At 39.2% G+C, this 14,820-nt stretch overlaps 1 protein-coding gene across 3 annotated transcripts in view; it reads left to right on the top strand.

Moving 5' to 3' along the window:
- The window catches only part of LOC150086027 (uncharacterized), a 228,680-nt gene that overhangs the window by 51,844 nt on the left and 162,016 nt on the right, over positions 1 to 14,820 (top strand). For all 3 annotated transcript variants that reach the window (XM_090373659.1, XM_090373657.1, XM_090373658.1), the window contains exon 4: positions 6,169 to 6,415. In XM_090373659.1, coding sequence (XP_090229785.1) covers positions 6,169 to 6,415 — 247 coding nt within the window. The remainder of the gene's footprint in view (positions 1 to 6,168; positions 6,416 to 14,820) is intronic.

The following is a 14,820-nucleotide window of genomic DNA, read 5'->3' as shown; positions in this document are numbered from 1 at the left end:
ATCACCTCCTTATCCCTGCTAGAAAAATTCCTATATATCATTGACAATACACCATGAGCTACTCTTGCAGCCCGTCTGCACTGCTCAGAGAACTTCATATCTGCCTGCACAACCACCCCCAGGTCCCTTTCATTCTCTACCACTGTCAGTGTAGTATCACAGATTTGATACGTTGCTCTGGGGTTGCTGTTTCCCATATGTAGTACTTTACATTTGTCAATGTTAAACTTCATTTGCCATCTGCTCAACCTTTCCAGATCCTGTTGCAGCAGCATAGTGTCAGTAGTGTCCTTGACAACCCTGCCAACCTTCGTATCGTCTGCAAACTTGGATATTAAGCTTGATATACCATCATCAATATCATTTATAAATACAGAGAACAATAAAGGACCCAATACTGAACCCTGAGGGACTCCACTAATAACATTAGTCCACGATGAGCAGTGTCCATTGATTACCACTCTCTGTCTTCTCCCCCTCAACCACCCCTTTATCCATAGCAGCAATTTACCTCCAATGCCACCCTGCTCCAATTTGTGCAGCAGTCTTCCATGTGCAACAGTATCAAAAGCCTTTCTAAGATCCAAGTATATAATATCAAAGTTATTCCCTGCATCCAGTTCTTTTGTGGCTGCATCATAGTATCCAATCAAATTGGTCAGGCAAGACTTCCCCTTAACAAAACCATGCTGTGTCCGAGCTATAACTGAAGTCTTGTCTAGATGATCCTGCAGTGCTTCTTTAACCAGTGCCTCCATTAATTTCCCGGGAACAGAAGTTAAACTCACAGGTCTATAATTACTTGTGTCAGCCTTTGATCCTCCCTTGTGAATTGGGGTCACATTTGCACATCTCCAGTCCATGGGTACCTCCCTTGAGTCCAAGGAAGCTCTCATAATTATGGTTAAGGGTTTGCTTACTTCCTTTGCTGCCTCCTTTAATATAACTGGATAGATCCCATCTACCCCAGGTGCCTTTCTTGTGTTTATCTTCAACAATTTCTCCTCCACTTTACTCTCAGTTATTACAAGATTATCTAGCTTACTGCTAGAGTTGAATACACCTCTGGCATTCCCCTCACTGAATAACTCCATGTGTGAATGTCAATGCAAAATATTCATTTAGTTTGTTAGCTACCTGAGCAGGGTCATCAACAGTTGACCCATCGATATCAAGTGGACCAATCTCTTTCATCCCCTTCCTTCTAGAGTTTACATAAGTAAAGAACTCTTTGCTGTTTTTCTTCGCATCCCTTGTCAAGGATCTCTCGTAATCTGCCTTCGCCTGCCTAACCTCCTTTGTAACTTGGTTACAGATCAACTTGTTTCTATCATAGGCATCTGTGTCACGTGTTAATTTGTATGTGTCCCATGCCTTTTTCTTCTCTGCCATATGCCTCATTAGTTCATCTGACATCCATTTAGGCCTAAACCTTGAACAATATTTCTTAGTTGGTATGTAAAGCCTAGTAGCTTGCAAGATAAGTTCTTTGAATGCTTCCCATTTTGAATTTGCTGTTGGTAACATCATCAGTTGATCCCTGTATAGAATTTAAATACTGTCTCAGTCCATCGTAGTCACCTTTACGAAAGCAATACCCCTTCCCTTTACCCCTAATGGTAGTTACCTCTTTGAGTAACTACCATTAGGGGTAAAGGGAAGGGGTATTGGTAGTTACCTCTTTGAGTAACTCCTACTTCAGAACACTGTGATCACTGCCACCTAGTGGTTCATTTATCTGCAGATTCTTAATGCATGAAGAATCACTACTGATAATCAAATCAAGAGTATTACTTCCTCTAGTTGTCTCCCGAACATTCTGATGTAGAAAACAATCATCCAATAAATCTACAAAAGCCTTGCTACTGTGTGAGTGACCAGCCCCCAAATTCCAGTCAATATCTGGGAAATTAAAATCCCCCATTATAAGACTCTCTGATTTACTGGCCGATTCTATTTCTCTGTACAGTTTCTTATTATACTCATCAGAGTCATTAGGCCTATAGCACACTCCTACTCTCAATTTTGATCTCCCAATGCTTATGTCACACCAAACTGACTCGACACTGCACTGTCTGGCGATGTCGACTGGCTTCACTTCCTTGGATTTTGTGTTTCTTAACTAATAGCATAACCCCTCCTCCCTTCCTATCCTGTCTATCCTTTCTGTAGACATTGTACTCCCCAAATTCCAGTTCTGCATTCCTTATATCTGTGTGACACCACGTCTCTGAAATCCCAACAATATCTGCCTTTGATGTTTTGAGCAATACCTCAAATTCATTTAATTTATTTACTCAACTCCTAGCATTGGTGTACATGCAAGTATACATGCACCTGCTCTTCCTCTTAGCCACCCTAACACAACCCATGTGTTCACTTGTACCCCCATGATTCCCAGCAGTCTCTGAAATATCCTGCATCTTATTTTCAAGGCTGCTGCTCATTCCAATAGAAGGAGTGCAAGAATCACTTTCTCCTCTGCCAGTGGCTACTGTTAATCTATTATTCCTTGTATCCCCCCAATCTAGCAGTTTTCCGACCCACCTAACACTGCCTCGATAGCATCAGCAAACATTCTTGCACCCTTTCTATTTAAGTGTATCCCATCCCTGTAGAAGCAGGGATGGGATACACTTAAATAGAAAGGGTGCAAGAGTATCCCATCCCTGTAGAAGCAGTCTCTCCTGTTAACAAGTACAGACCAGGCTGAAAAAATCTACCCCTTGAGCCCTGCACAATCTTTCCAGGGCCGAATTGATCGACAGGGCTCTCATCATATACTCCCTCCTATCGTGTCTGGGCAGAATTGCAGACACTTTCAAATTCAACCCTAATTCACGGCTTTTTTTCATCAGTGACCTGTACTTGTTAAGTAATTCTGCTGGTCTCCTACTCTTCATCAATGATATTGATGAAGGTATATCAAGCTTAATGTCAAAGTTATTAGATGATACAAAGGTTTGCAGGGTCGTTAATAACAGTAGTGACAGTTTGCTGCTGCAACAGGATCTGGAAAAGTTGGGTAGGTGGGCTGAGAAGTAGCAACTGAAGTTCAACATTAAAAAATGCAAAATATTCCATATGGGTTGCAGTAACCCCAGAAAAATGTATCAAGTAAGTGGTGTTACACTCAGGGTAGTGGAGAATGAAAGAGACCTGGGATAATTGTGCAGTCAGATATGAAGTTTTCTGAGTAGTGCAGACAGGCTGCCAGAGCAGGTCATGGGGTCTTGTCAGTGATGTACAGGAATTTTGCGAGTAGGGATAAGGAGTTGATTATCCCCTTGTATAAGGCAATGGTTAGGTCACACCTGGAGTACTGTGTACAGGTCTGGAAGCCTCATTTTAGGAAGGATGTAGAGTTGCTAGAACGAGTACAGAGAAGGGCAACAAGACTGAAGGTAACAAAGGGGTGCTCTTATGAAGAAAGGCTAAAGTTCTGCAAAATGCGGCTTCTGCAGACTAGGCAGCTGCGAGGCAATCTGATTGAGGTGTATAAGACCTTGAATGAATTGAGCAGGCTCAATGCTGATGGGATTCTTCCTCTTGCTCAGATTACAAACCTGAGGGGCCGTAGATTCAAACTGAGGAAAGACAGTTGTAGAATAGGTATGGAAGTTTGCCTTTAGCCAGCAGGTAGTTGATTGCTGGAACAAAGTTCCATCTGTTGTGGAAGTGGATAACTTAAATAAATTCAAGGTAGAGCTAGACAAACATTTGGAATGAATGGATCAGTGAAATGGGAATGGTTTTTTTTTTTTTTTTTCCTGGCTGATGCTGTATAAGCTTGCTTTCTTGCATCATGTGCCTCTGCTAATGCTAATAAGCTTACTTCCTTGCATTTTTTGTCAGTAATGATGCAGGTAGTTTGATGCATATGTTTGAAAACCAACTGTGTGAAATCTGGACTTTTTTTTTTTTGTACCAAACTCTGTTTGATGGAAAACTTCTGAATAGTGTTGACAAATTGGTTCTCCAAATTCAGTTATATTAAACTAAAGTTAAACATTATTTAACTTTGTGCTTTGGAAAACTCCACTGGTGACTTTATATCTATAAATTGGTTTTGATAATCAGAACTTTTAGCATGCCTTTGTAAACATATTTTGGTCTTTCACAATTTAATGAATTCATTTATTTTTTGAAAATTGCATTTAAACACGGCTGTACGTTCACTGTACTTCACTCTACGAAGAAACACTTAGGATGAAATATTGTGCTGTTATCAGTCCATCATCTGCCAAACTGTGATCATGAAGTTTCTTAGTACTCCTCTCTCGATGGTCTTTAATAATGTTGACAGACACAGCAGCTTTTACTAAATTGTTAACAAGGGAGGACAATGTTTTTGTTAATATTTTTGAAGTTCCAATTCTATCGGCAAATTAGAGATGTCATTTTGTGCATATATTTACTTTGAAAAATAATCTTTATTGATAATAATTTTTATTAAGCTTTATATTGATTAAATCATTACAGCTTTCTGAAGTTAGTGAGTCACCTTCTCTGGGCCATATTATTTGTGATGCATGGAAATAAAAAAATCTGCTGAACAAATTTTGCTTGATAGCTCATGGCAAGCTTTTCCAAAGTGTTTATAACTACCATATTTGTTGCTCTTACCTTTCTAATTACATACTCTATAGCCGTCTAATATTTTATTAAGTAAAATAGGCACTTACTGTATTAAATGTATCTAAACACGTCAGTGGAGAATTTCCTTTACAATTTCCACTTTCATTTGATATTCAAGAGTAGAATTGGCCAATGAGAGTGTACAGGTATGTGTATTGTTCAGAATACCAAAAAAAACTTTGAAAACTTGCTTGTCTCTTGTCCCAAGTTTACTGGATAAATTGACACCTGCTTTATGCATTATACATCCAGCATTTTTTCTGAAGTGACTGTTTTGGTTTTTATCCCTGCATTGATTTCAAGGCAATCGAAAGTGTTCTGATAGTTGCAGAAAATGTTTCTACAGTTGCTAAAGCAGTGGGAAAGTGTTTGGTGTCGATCATGCAAAGGGAAGGATCTAACCACTTTTCTTTTATTCCCCCACCCCAAAAAAAGTATAAGAGGTCATCTTATCCAGTTAAAAAAAATTCCTGTGTGTATTATTTTTTGAATTAAATGTTTGAATTAATGATACGTATGTTGAGGATGTTGTTTTTTGAAAAGAAAGAAAGAAAGAAAAATGTAATGAGTTCTTTAAACCATATTTTATGAATGTTTTCGATTATTTCTCCTTTATGTTTTGATTTTTTAAAAAAAAATTACAAATTCTGATTTTTGACAATTTTACTAATCTTGGGCAATCAAGTCAAAATAAGAATAAATTAATACTTAAAAGCATTTATGTACAAAGTTTACATTTTTACAAAACTTTGCATTGAAACTCAGTCTGCAGTACCTGCATCATAAACTGACTGAAGGGACACACGCACGCACGCAATTCACTCATGAAGAGGTTAAATAACTTAAAGAATACTTTTTAGAAACAAAAAAAAAAAAATCTTTACTGGTATGGAAAAGCATTTGTTGTGTTTTACCTGTTACATTTTTAGCAGTACTGGGTAATTTTAGCTTTACCCAATAAAGAAAGCAGTAAATATAGTGGGGTTACTGTGCTCCTTACAAATAGGCACTTGGAAACAAAAACCTATATAATCTCAGCCATGTGAACTTGTGCTTATTAATGTTACATGTGTATATATCTGAGGCTCTGATTATGTAATTTAACCGTTCATTATTGCCTGCTGACAGTGCTGTTGGAAGTGTAGGGCCATTATAAGAAATTGGTACTTTCGGTACATGTAAGTTATTTTTCATACATGTAAAATTGTTTTCCAGCATCCATATTATGTCGAGGGTCGCATGTTATTTAAGTTTATGGTATAGATTTTACATCAAAGAAACAACAATTGAAAGAAAATAATAAATCGTGTGTTCCCATGTGATAATAGGGCTGAATGTGTTGACATACCTCTGTTTATGGGGGGGGGAGAAATAGCTTCTAGTATATCTAGATAATGACCTACTCAAAATTGCTTAAGATATGGTTGAATGATTCCTTAAAAAAAAAAGGATTTATATACATTTCTTTCAGAATTTATGCCCTTTAATAGATTTCCATTTTTCAGCTTAATTTATTTTTTATTAAATTAGGAAACTGAGAAAGTCAAGTGGTTTACAGTTAGTGAAATTGAACTAATGGTAAAGAATGAAATCCCTGGACTTTATGGTATTGAACCTTTGGAATTGATAAAATTCCAAAAAACTGCCACTGATGGATATTTAAACCTCCAGGAGATTTCATTAGAAGAAGTAATTATTAAGTTTCCTGGTGAAGCTACTTTACACTCAAAATCTAATGTGGAATCATTATTGGACTCAGCCAATTTTGGAGAAGCAGGTAATGATAGCATTAAATATCTTTTATAAAATGTAAGCTATTTTTACAACAGCTTAAATTTATAGCCTAAGTTCTGCTTTAAATCAGAAGATATTGAAACAAAAGTGATGCGTTAATTTTGGCTTTCATTTGAGGAGGGGGGGAACAGTTATCAGCTGCATTCATTTGTGATGTTACCTGTAACCATAAAACAGGTCTCACACAGGTTGTCTGATACCTGTTCATGGTTCTGATAGTTACTAACCAGTAGAACTAACCAACCTATCTAGCATCCATTCACCTGGGAAAATTCACTTAAGTGGCACTTTTTAAAAATGATATATTAAAAAAAGGACAGTTTATACCACCTACCTGCCCATTAGCAAAGAGACTATGAATTAATTAAATATTGAAAAAAATTCATTAAATAAAAACAATGTTTAATAAGGCAACAATTTATATTAAAAGAACTGGAAAAAATATTTTTAGAAAGTTAAACTACTGTATTAACTGTTTGCATTACATCAAAAGTAACTGCCAGTGGCTGAACAAAAAATTTTGTTCAGCCATTGGCAGTTACTTTTGATGTTTGACACTAAACTGCATTAATAGAAAGCACTTGGATTTTTTATATGTAGAGAAAAAATTGGTGATAAGTTTTCACTATCAAGAAGGAAGTCTGCCCTTATTTGCCCAGCCACTGTCATTAAAGCATTGGTTATTTGAGCAACTGATATTTATATCATCATATTCATATTCCATCATCATAAAAAAAGATTAGAAAGTTGGTGTGAAATATAGTCATGTTGTGTTAATCTTAAAACAGTTATTTGCAGAAGACTAGAAAAAGATGAAAATTGTAATGTACTTATCAGTAGGGGGGGGGGGTGTTCCCCAATATGTCAGGTTGAAAAGCTAGGAAGGATCTTGGCTTTTCAACAATTTGAGGCGCCTCCGTAGCCAGGTGGGCAGGAGCAGCAGTGCGTAGCACACGCTTCTTGATTAGACCAGGGTTCGAGCCCGTCACCACCAAATACGGAGGATGCGGAAAGGTCAAGGAATGACCACCGCATATCCCGGAGCAATATGGCCTTAGTTGCTAATGCTCCTAAAAAACCAAATAACAACAACAACAACAACATCAACAATTTGATATACCAGAAAATCCAGCCTGTTATACAGGCAGATTTGTTTATATATAACTTAATTGTTCCATGGCTCTTTTGGAGAACAGTCATTAATTTAGCCATTGAGCAGGTATTGAAAAAGCATTCTGCTGATGCAGCTTTAGTGAACTGTTAGGTTGTATATGACTGGCAATTTCTTATTTACACATATGATGGTATTTGTGAAACTGTTAAAATACAATGACATAAATAAAGCTTTTAATTCAATTCTATTATATGCACAAACACTTGTTTAAAGAACTAGGGGCTATTTGGTGCTCTTACCCTACCCTAAAACAGATATTTGGACAGATTCAGAAGAAAAAATAAAAATAACCTGTTTTACCAATGCATAAAATGCATTAAAATATTATGCTGTTTTCCATCTCACACTTAGCATAGACCAATTAATGTTCACACTAAACTGCAATAATAGAAAGCACTTGGATTTTTTTTTATGTAGAGAAAAAATTGGTGATAAGTTTTCACTATCAAGAAGGAAATGTAGAAAGAAATGTCATTTTAGCCAAAGGGAAAAAAATATAGTATCTATAACAGTAATCATCTTAGGCTATATTGCACCATTGCATGACATCTCTAAATGGGTTTGTGGGCTGAATTGCTTGTTGTGCAAGAAAACCTGGAATAACCTTGGTGTGATCCTATTCCCTTCTCCCCGAACAACATACTTTTAAGCATAAATAAATATATATACAAGGGGAGTTCAAAAAGATTTGTATTTACCCAGAAGTAGAGATAGAAAGATGAATTTTTTGTTTGATACCTTGATCTCTATGGTAACCACACACATTTTGGTTTCGATCTGAAAATTCTTATTTTATTTTCTTTGCAGTGTTGAGTGAAGTGAATGACACGTTATGCATTGTGACACTTCACAGTGAGTGAAGTGTCACAATGCATAAAGTGGAATACAGCTCAGTGATTTGGTTCCTCTTCCTGGAAGAGGAGATATGCAAAACAGTCCATGAAGAAATGGTTGCTGTTTTTGGAGAAGGCTGCCCAGGTTACAGTGTTATTGCACATTGGTGTAAACAATTCATATGTGGAAGAACTTCACTGCACGATGAAGAAATCCTAGTATGCCCAGCAACTGCTATAACAGAAGGATTTGATGTTTCAAAGTTTTTTTTTTTTTTTCCTTCTCCCCCCATTGCTAATCACCATGGATGAAACTCGGATTCGTCACTATGATCCCGAAACTAAACAAATGTAAAAACAATGGAAGCATGCAGAATCATCACCCCCAACATTCAGACTGTGCAGTTTAAATCTCTGTAATCTGAACTTTCTCGATTATCCGACATCGCACCAAACTAAACTAATAAGAACAATGGAAAACTTATGTGAAAACTCAGCTGACCTCACTTCAAATTCAAAAGAAAAACCATTAAATAATGGACAACAGACCACCAAAATCACAATGATGACCCACAAACTATAGAACAAAACTGAGATGGTCACACCAGCAACCAAAAAGAAGACTTAAAAGAGTTTCGCTGCCCCGAAGTCTGAATGGAAGACGAGAAAACAGAGTGAAACAGAGCCCCAGGGAAAAGCAGGCATTCAACCAGAGAATATCTAAGATGCTACCAGACAACCGGAATCACCAAACATAGACCCTACCCTCCCTGAAGGCACATTCCTGGACCAGGTCCTGGTCCTCTGGGCTGAATTAGAAAACAAACTAAAAGAACCCACAAGCAGATTTTGTTGGCATATGGACCAAACTGGAGACGGTCCTTCACAACATCCATGTCGAGTCAGAATGGAATGCAGTCAAACTGGAGGCATACCTAGAGAGCAGGGACACTCAAATGCAACAGAGCGTCCCAACATACTCTGAAGTGCTGAGGAAAACCAATCCAAAACCACCAAATACAGTACAACCCGAAAAGAGGAAAACACTCCTACCAAAACCACACCTAGTGTTGCTGAAGCCGGCTGCACCTGAAGCACCCAACACAAGTGAAGAAATAAAGAAAGCGGTCATAACAACCCTTTCAGAAGACCTCAGAAATACAAGGATCAAATCAATTTGTAAGACCCACAATACTGCAGTTATAATTGAAACCGAGTCAAAGGAAGATGATCCCAACCATGGGACTCCTTGCTGAACCACTGCATTCAACATTGAAGATTAAAAATCTTCAATGTTGAAAACGACATCAATCACACCACCCTCCGAGAAGACATCTACCACCGAAACCTGCAGCAGTACTTCCCGGATGGAAAGCCGGAGGAACTCATCACACTAAAATACCAGACCAAATTCAGGACTGGGTTGTGGAGCTTGTGCCGGAAGACTGGCAGGCACTCACTCATCATACAAGAGTTTATATAAATTGGGGCCCACACCGTTTTAGGGAACATGTGGCTGTCACCAAGTGTTTCAAGTGTTGCCACTTCTGCCACACAACGCACATGTGTACCCAGGAGGAGCAGACCTGTGGCCACTGTGCAACAAAGGGTCATAGCTATGATACGTGTCCTAATAAAACCAGTGACCCAATCTGTGCAAACTGCTGAAGCCTAAAATTACCACACTCACTCAATCCGTGACAACAAATGCCCTGTATATGTTAAGGCAAAGAACTGAATATGGGGACTGACACTATAATAATACCAGGCTTAATTTTTTTTAAATTAACGCACAGCAAGCTAAGGCAGTAGCTGGACAAATCAGACAGAAGATCGAAGAAGAAAATATAGATCTCTTGATCCAGGAGCTCTATGCCATTGCCAATGGAATAAAAGGCTATCCTACAAGGTGGTTCAAGTGGAAGGAGAGATGCCATGGACAGCCATAGTTGTGCGAAACCCCAACCTCACAGTTACAAAGATTTCCCATCTCTGCTCGGCCTGGGCGGTGTGTGCTCACATAGTTACAATGCTAGGGGATTTCCACGCAGTTTCTCTATACTGTCAGCCAGGAGAGGATATCCTGCCAGCTACAGTACCTTCAACACCTTCTCATGGAGCTAGAAGAAGTAAAAATCCTAATATGTGCAGACGTAAATTGCCGCTCTCCGCTCTGGCACAGCAAAACCCCGGAACGCAGGGGCCAAGAAACGGCCAGTATCTAGAAGACTTCATAATAAACAGAAACTTGGTCATCCATAATTGTCCTAACAATCTGCCAATCTTTTTCAGCACCCTCTGGGAAGCCACCATAGATGTAACTTTATCAACCAGACCCTTTGCAGGCTACATCACCAATTGGACTGTGCGGGAGGAGTGGACCACTTCCGACCATCATGTCATTACTTTCAACATGAGCAGAACAATAACCCGTACTCTGGTCACAGGACAGAGACTCCAATGTTACGTCACGGACAAGGCAAATTGGAACCTATTTAAGGAGATGCTAAACAAAAAAGAGCAACAATTATTGGCTAAGAACCCCCAAGACCCTGACTGGCACCAATGGGTGCCAGTCAGGGTCTTGGGGGTTCTGTAACTGATGCAATCGTGAGTGCAGCTAATGAAGCCATAGGAGCTGTTCCCTGGTGGTCCAGAGAACTTCAGGCACTGAGGCAAGAGGTAAATTGGAAATGACGTACCTTCCAGAGGGCAAGGAGGACCTGGCCACCTGCAGAAGTTGAATACCTGCGGCAACAATACCGTGAGACCAGGAATGATTACACAGCAATGATCAGGCAATGCAAAAAGCAGCCCTGGGAGCACCTGGTCTCAACAATTGGAAACACTGACCCCTGGGGAGATGTTTATAAAGTGACAACAAAGAAGCTCCCTAGAGGTGAGGTAACACAGTCAAAGAGAACCCTACAAGGGCTAATGACCACCACCTGGAGTGACTCAGTTAGTAACATCCTCAACACCTTATTCAAACAACTAGACGAACAAAATTCTCCTGACCAATGGCAGATTTGCCTGGACAATTAAAACTACCACTCTACCCAGACAGAGGACCCTCTCACCATAACTGACCATCTCGCAGTCAACAAGATAAGAAACAGACAAACCCCCGGACTTGACCTGATAGAACCGGAAATCATGAAAAAAAGTAGTAGAATACACCCCACACCTTCTTCTAAACCTCTGTAATCACTGCCTACAATGGCGGTGGTTCCCATCAGACTGGCGGACGACAGGTATTCACCTAATTTGGAAGAATCCTTCTAAACCTCAAGAACTTCCTGACTCGTACAGGCCCATCACCCTACTCTCTATGCTGAGTAAGGTGTTTGAACATTTACTGTGTCAAAAAATAGACAACCACTACAGTGCTGCACGGATGCCTGCTCCAAATCAATATGGCTTCAAGCCAGGAAGATCAACTGTCTATGCATTGGAAAATTTCATGAACACAGCCAAAAACTGTGAAAAGAAATACCTCCTAGTTATCTCAGTTGACTTTGCTGGGGCGTTTGACACCCTATGGTGGCTGAGCGTCCTCAGCCGACTGCAGCAAGCGCATCTCCCTAACAACCTCTATAACTACATAAAAAACTACCTAACAAACAGAAGTGTAGTAGTCCAGGCACCTTATTGCCAAGTGAAGAGGAAAATCTACCAAGGTTGTCCCCAGGGCTCGGTTCTTGGCCCGCTGCCCTTGACCTATGCATGTCCTGGATGAGTTCCTGGGTATGGGCCTTGGGGAGGTCCGCACTGAGGCCTATACAGATGATCTGTCACTAAACTAATATTGGCCGCTGACTCAAGGGCTTGAAACCAATGCAAATCTTGCCCTCACCACCCTTATGGACTGGGTACGACTCCACCACCTCACAATATCACCTACAAAATCTCAATCCATCTTGCTAAAAGGCTCCCTGGCACCAGCAAGACCACCACAGATCAAAATCCATGGCATTACAGTCAAACTTGTCACTGAACTAAAGCACCTAGGAATAATAATAGATAAGAACCTATCCTTCCTCCCACACCTGAACTATATACAAAGAAAGATCAGGACCTACACGGCAATGGTGGCCAGGGTGACCTACCGAGACTAGGGGTTGAAAAAACACACGCTGGCTCTCTTTTATAAAGCCATATTAATTCCCAGAATCACTTACATCTCTGGGGCGTGGTTTCACAAGGCCTCCACCATAGTCAATAAGAGAAAATTGGAGTCCATTCACAGGCCATTTCTTATTAACATGACCAGGGCGTGTAACACGGTTAGCACGCAGGTACTGGCAGGGGTGCTACCCCTTGACCTGGAGGTCACATGTGTTGGAAGGCTCTACCAACCCAGTAGGGACAAACCCGCTACCTATATCAACCGTACAAGAGATCCACTAAGCAACAGACTCAGCGAGAAAAGAAGACTTCTGACCTACCTACAACAAATTTGGCAGGAAAGGTGGGCAACCTCCACCAAAGGAGAAATAACTCAAATTTATACCAGACATTGACAGAGTATTTTCCCGGTCCCCGATGTACCTGATCTGCCTCCACGGGTTGAGACCCACCAGAGTCCCAGCGGCTAAATTGCCAGAAGAACAACAGTACACGACACTATGCACCACAATATCCATACACTTTTAAATCTCTGGCCTGTACAGTGTACTTTATCATACAACAATGTAAACTATGTGGAAATAGGGGAACCCCTGGTGCCGTTAGACCTTAAACACACTATTTCCTGAAACTTCTTTTCCTGAAGCAGGAAACTTCTTGTTTCCTGCTCTGAAGTCCTTTCTTTGTGGAAAACACTTTGCTGCTAATGATGAGGTGATTTCTGCTACTGAGTCGTGGTTTGAAGGACAGTCAGAGGACTTTTACAAAACTAGCTTACAGAAGTGTATTGAGGGATGACAGAAATTTGGCATTTTGTATGGTGACTATGTTGAAAAAGTGTAATATGTGGTGCTTGTTTCAACCTTCTATCACAACTACTTCTGCTTGAATACAAATCTTTTTTTGAACAACACTCCCCCATTTCTTTACCCTTAAACAAAGGCAAACATTCCATAAATCTTCATTTTTGTCTGGTATAAAACATTTCATTCCCTTTGTTTAGACATAAAAACAAGTTTTATTAAAAGGGATGAAGAAGTTAACTTCATCTGCTCTTAATTTTAGCTTATGCAATATGGCCTAATCTGTGCCACAAAGAATAAATATATACAGAAAGATGATATTTTTCTCTATATACAGGAATCAAAATAATCGAGAAAAGCATTAAAACAAGGTATTGTTCCAATGCTTTTAGGTGTCTACAGTTTGCGTGCATGCATGCGCATGTACAAACCTTTTATATTGTATTTTTATAGCTGGATCTTCACAATAAACTTTTCCTTATTTATATATGGCATCTGTTTTTGTTTTCTTTTACTTTAACTATATAGTATCGGTGTGAATACACCATAGTTAACCCATAAGTTTGAACTATGTAAGTAGTGTAGAAGGCATTGTTTTAATTGTATCTCATATTGTGGTTGCCTTCACAACGAGATGGCGGTATTGCACTACTTCAAATAAATAACGCATCTCTTGTAGAGAAGACTACTGTTATTTATTTTCAGAGGATACCACCACCCAGATGATCTTTCGAAGCTATTGGGCTTCATCATCATTGGGCGGGTAATACAATGAGAGATGCCAAAGGGTGTTTGGTTACATTTTTACCAACACTCTTTGGCGTCTCTCATATTGTGGATATAACTTCACAATCATGATGGCATGTTGTATTATGAGGTTACCTGCCCGCCCAATGATTATGAAGCCCAATAGCTTCAAAATGATCGTCTGGGTGGTGGTATCGCCATCTCGTTGTGAAGGCAACCACAATATGAGATACAATTAAAACGATGCCTTCTACACTACTTACGTAGTTCAAATTTATGGGTTAACTATGGTGTATTTACACCGATACTATATAGTTAATTACCAAAACCCATAAGAATTATGCCTTGTGCATTTCATTTTCAAATTACAATTTTACTTTAACATAAAAACAATATAATTTGACCACCATCAAACATTAATACAGGACCATATTTTCATCTCTCTGTATTACTATGGCTACAGCTGTTTCCAATCAAGAAGTTGATAATTACTTCAAGGTGTTCACCTGTACTATTGTTCCAAGCAGGACGTTGCATAAACATTTTGACACTGATACAAATATGGATACTTGTGGTTGTGAAGTGCAGTAAATCAAGAGAACTTAATTTCATCACAGGGAGGATTAACTAATGCTAAAATAGAGTTAGTAAGTATTTCTGCAGTTTATAACTGCATTTACAAATGAGATCTTTTGTGAAAAGA

Source organism: Mastigoproctus giganteus, chromosome 5, assembly GCF_048544385.1.
Source record: "Mastigoproctus giganteus isolate SK-2022 chromosome 5, ASM4854438v1, whole genome shotgun sequence".
NCBI lineage: Eukaryota > Metazoa > Arthropoda > Arachnida > Uropygi > Thelyphonidae > Mastigoproctus > Mastigoproctus giganteus.
Note: the sequence above shows the minus strand (reverse complement) of the source record. Positions and strands in the feature narration are given on the sequence as shown.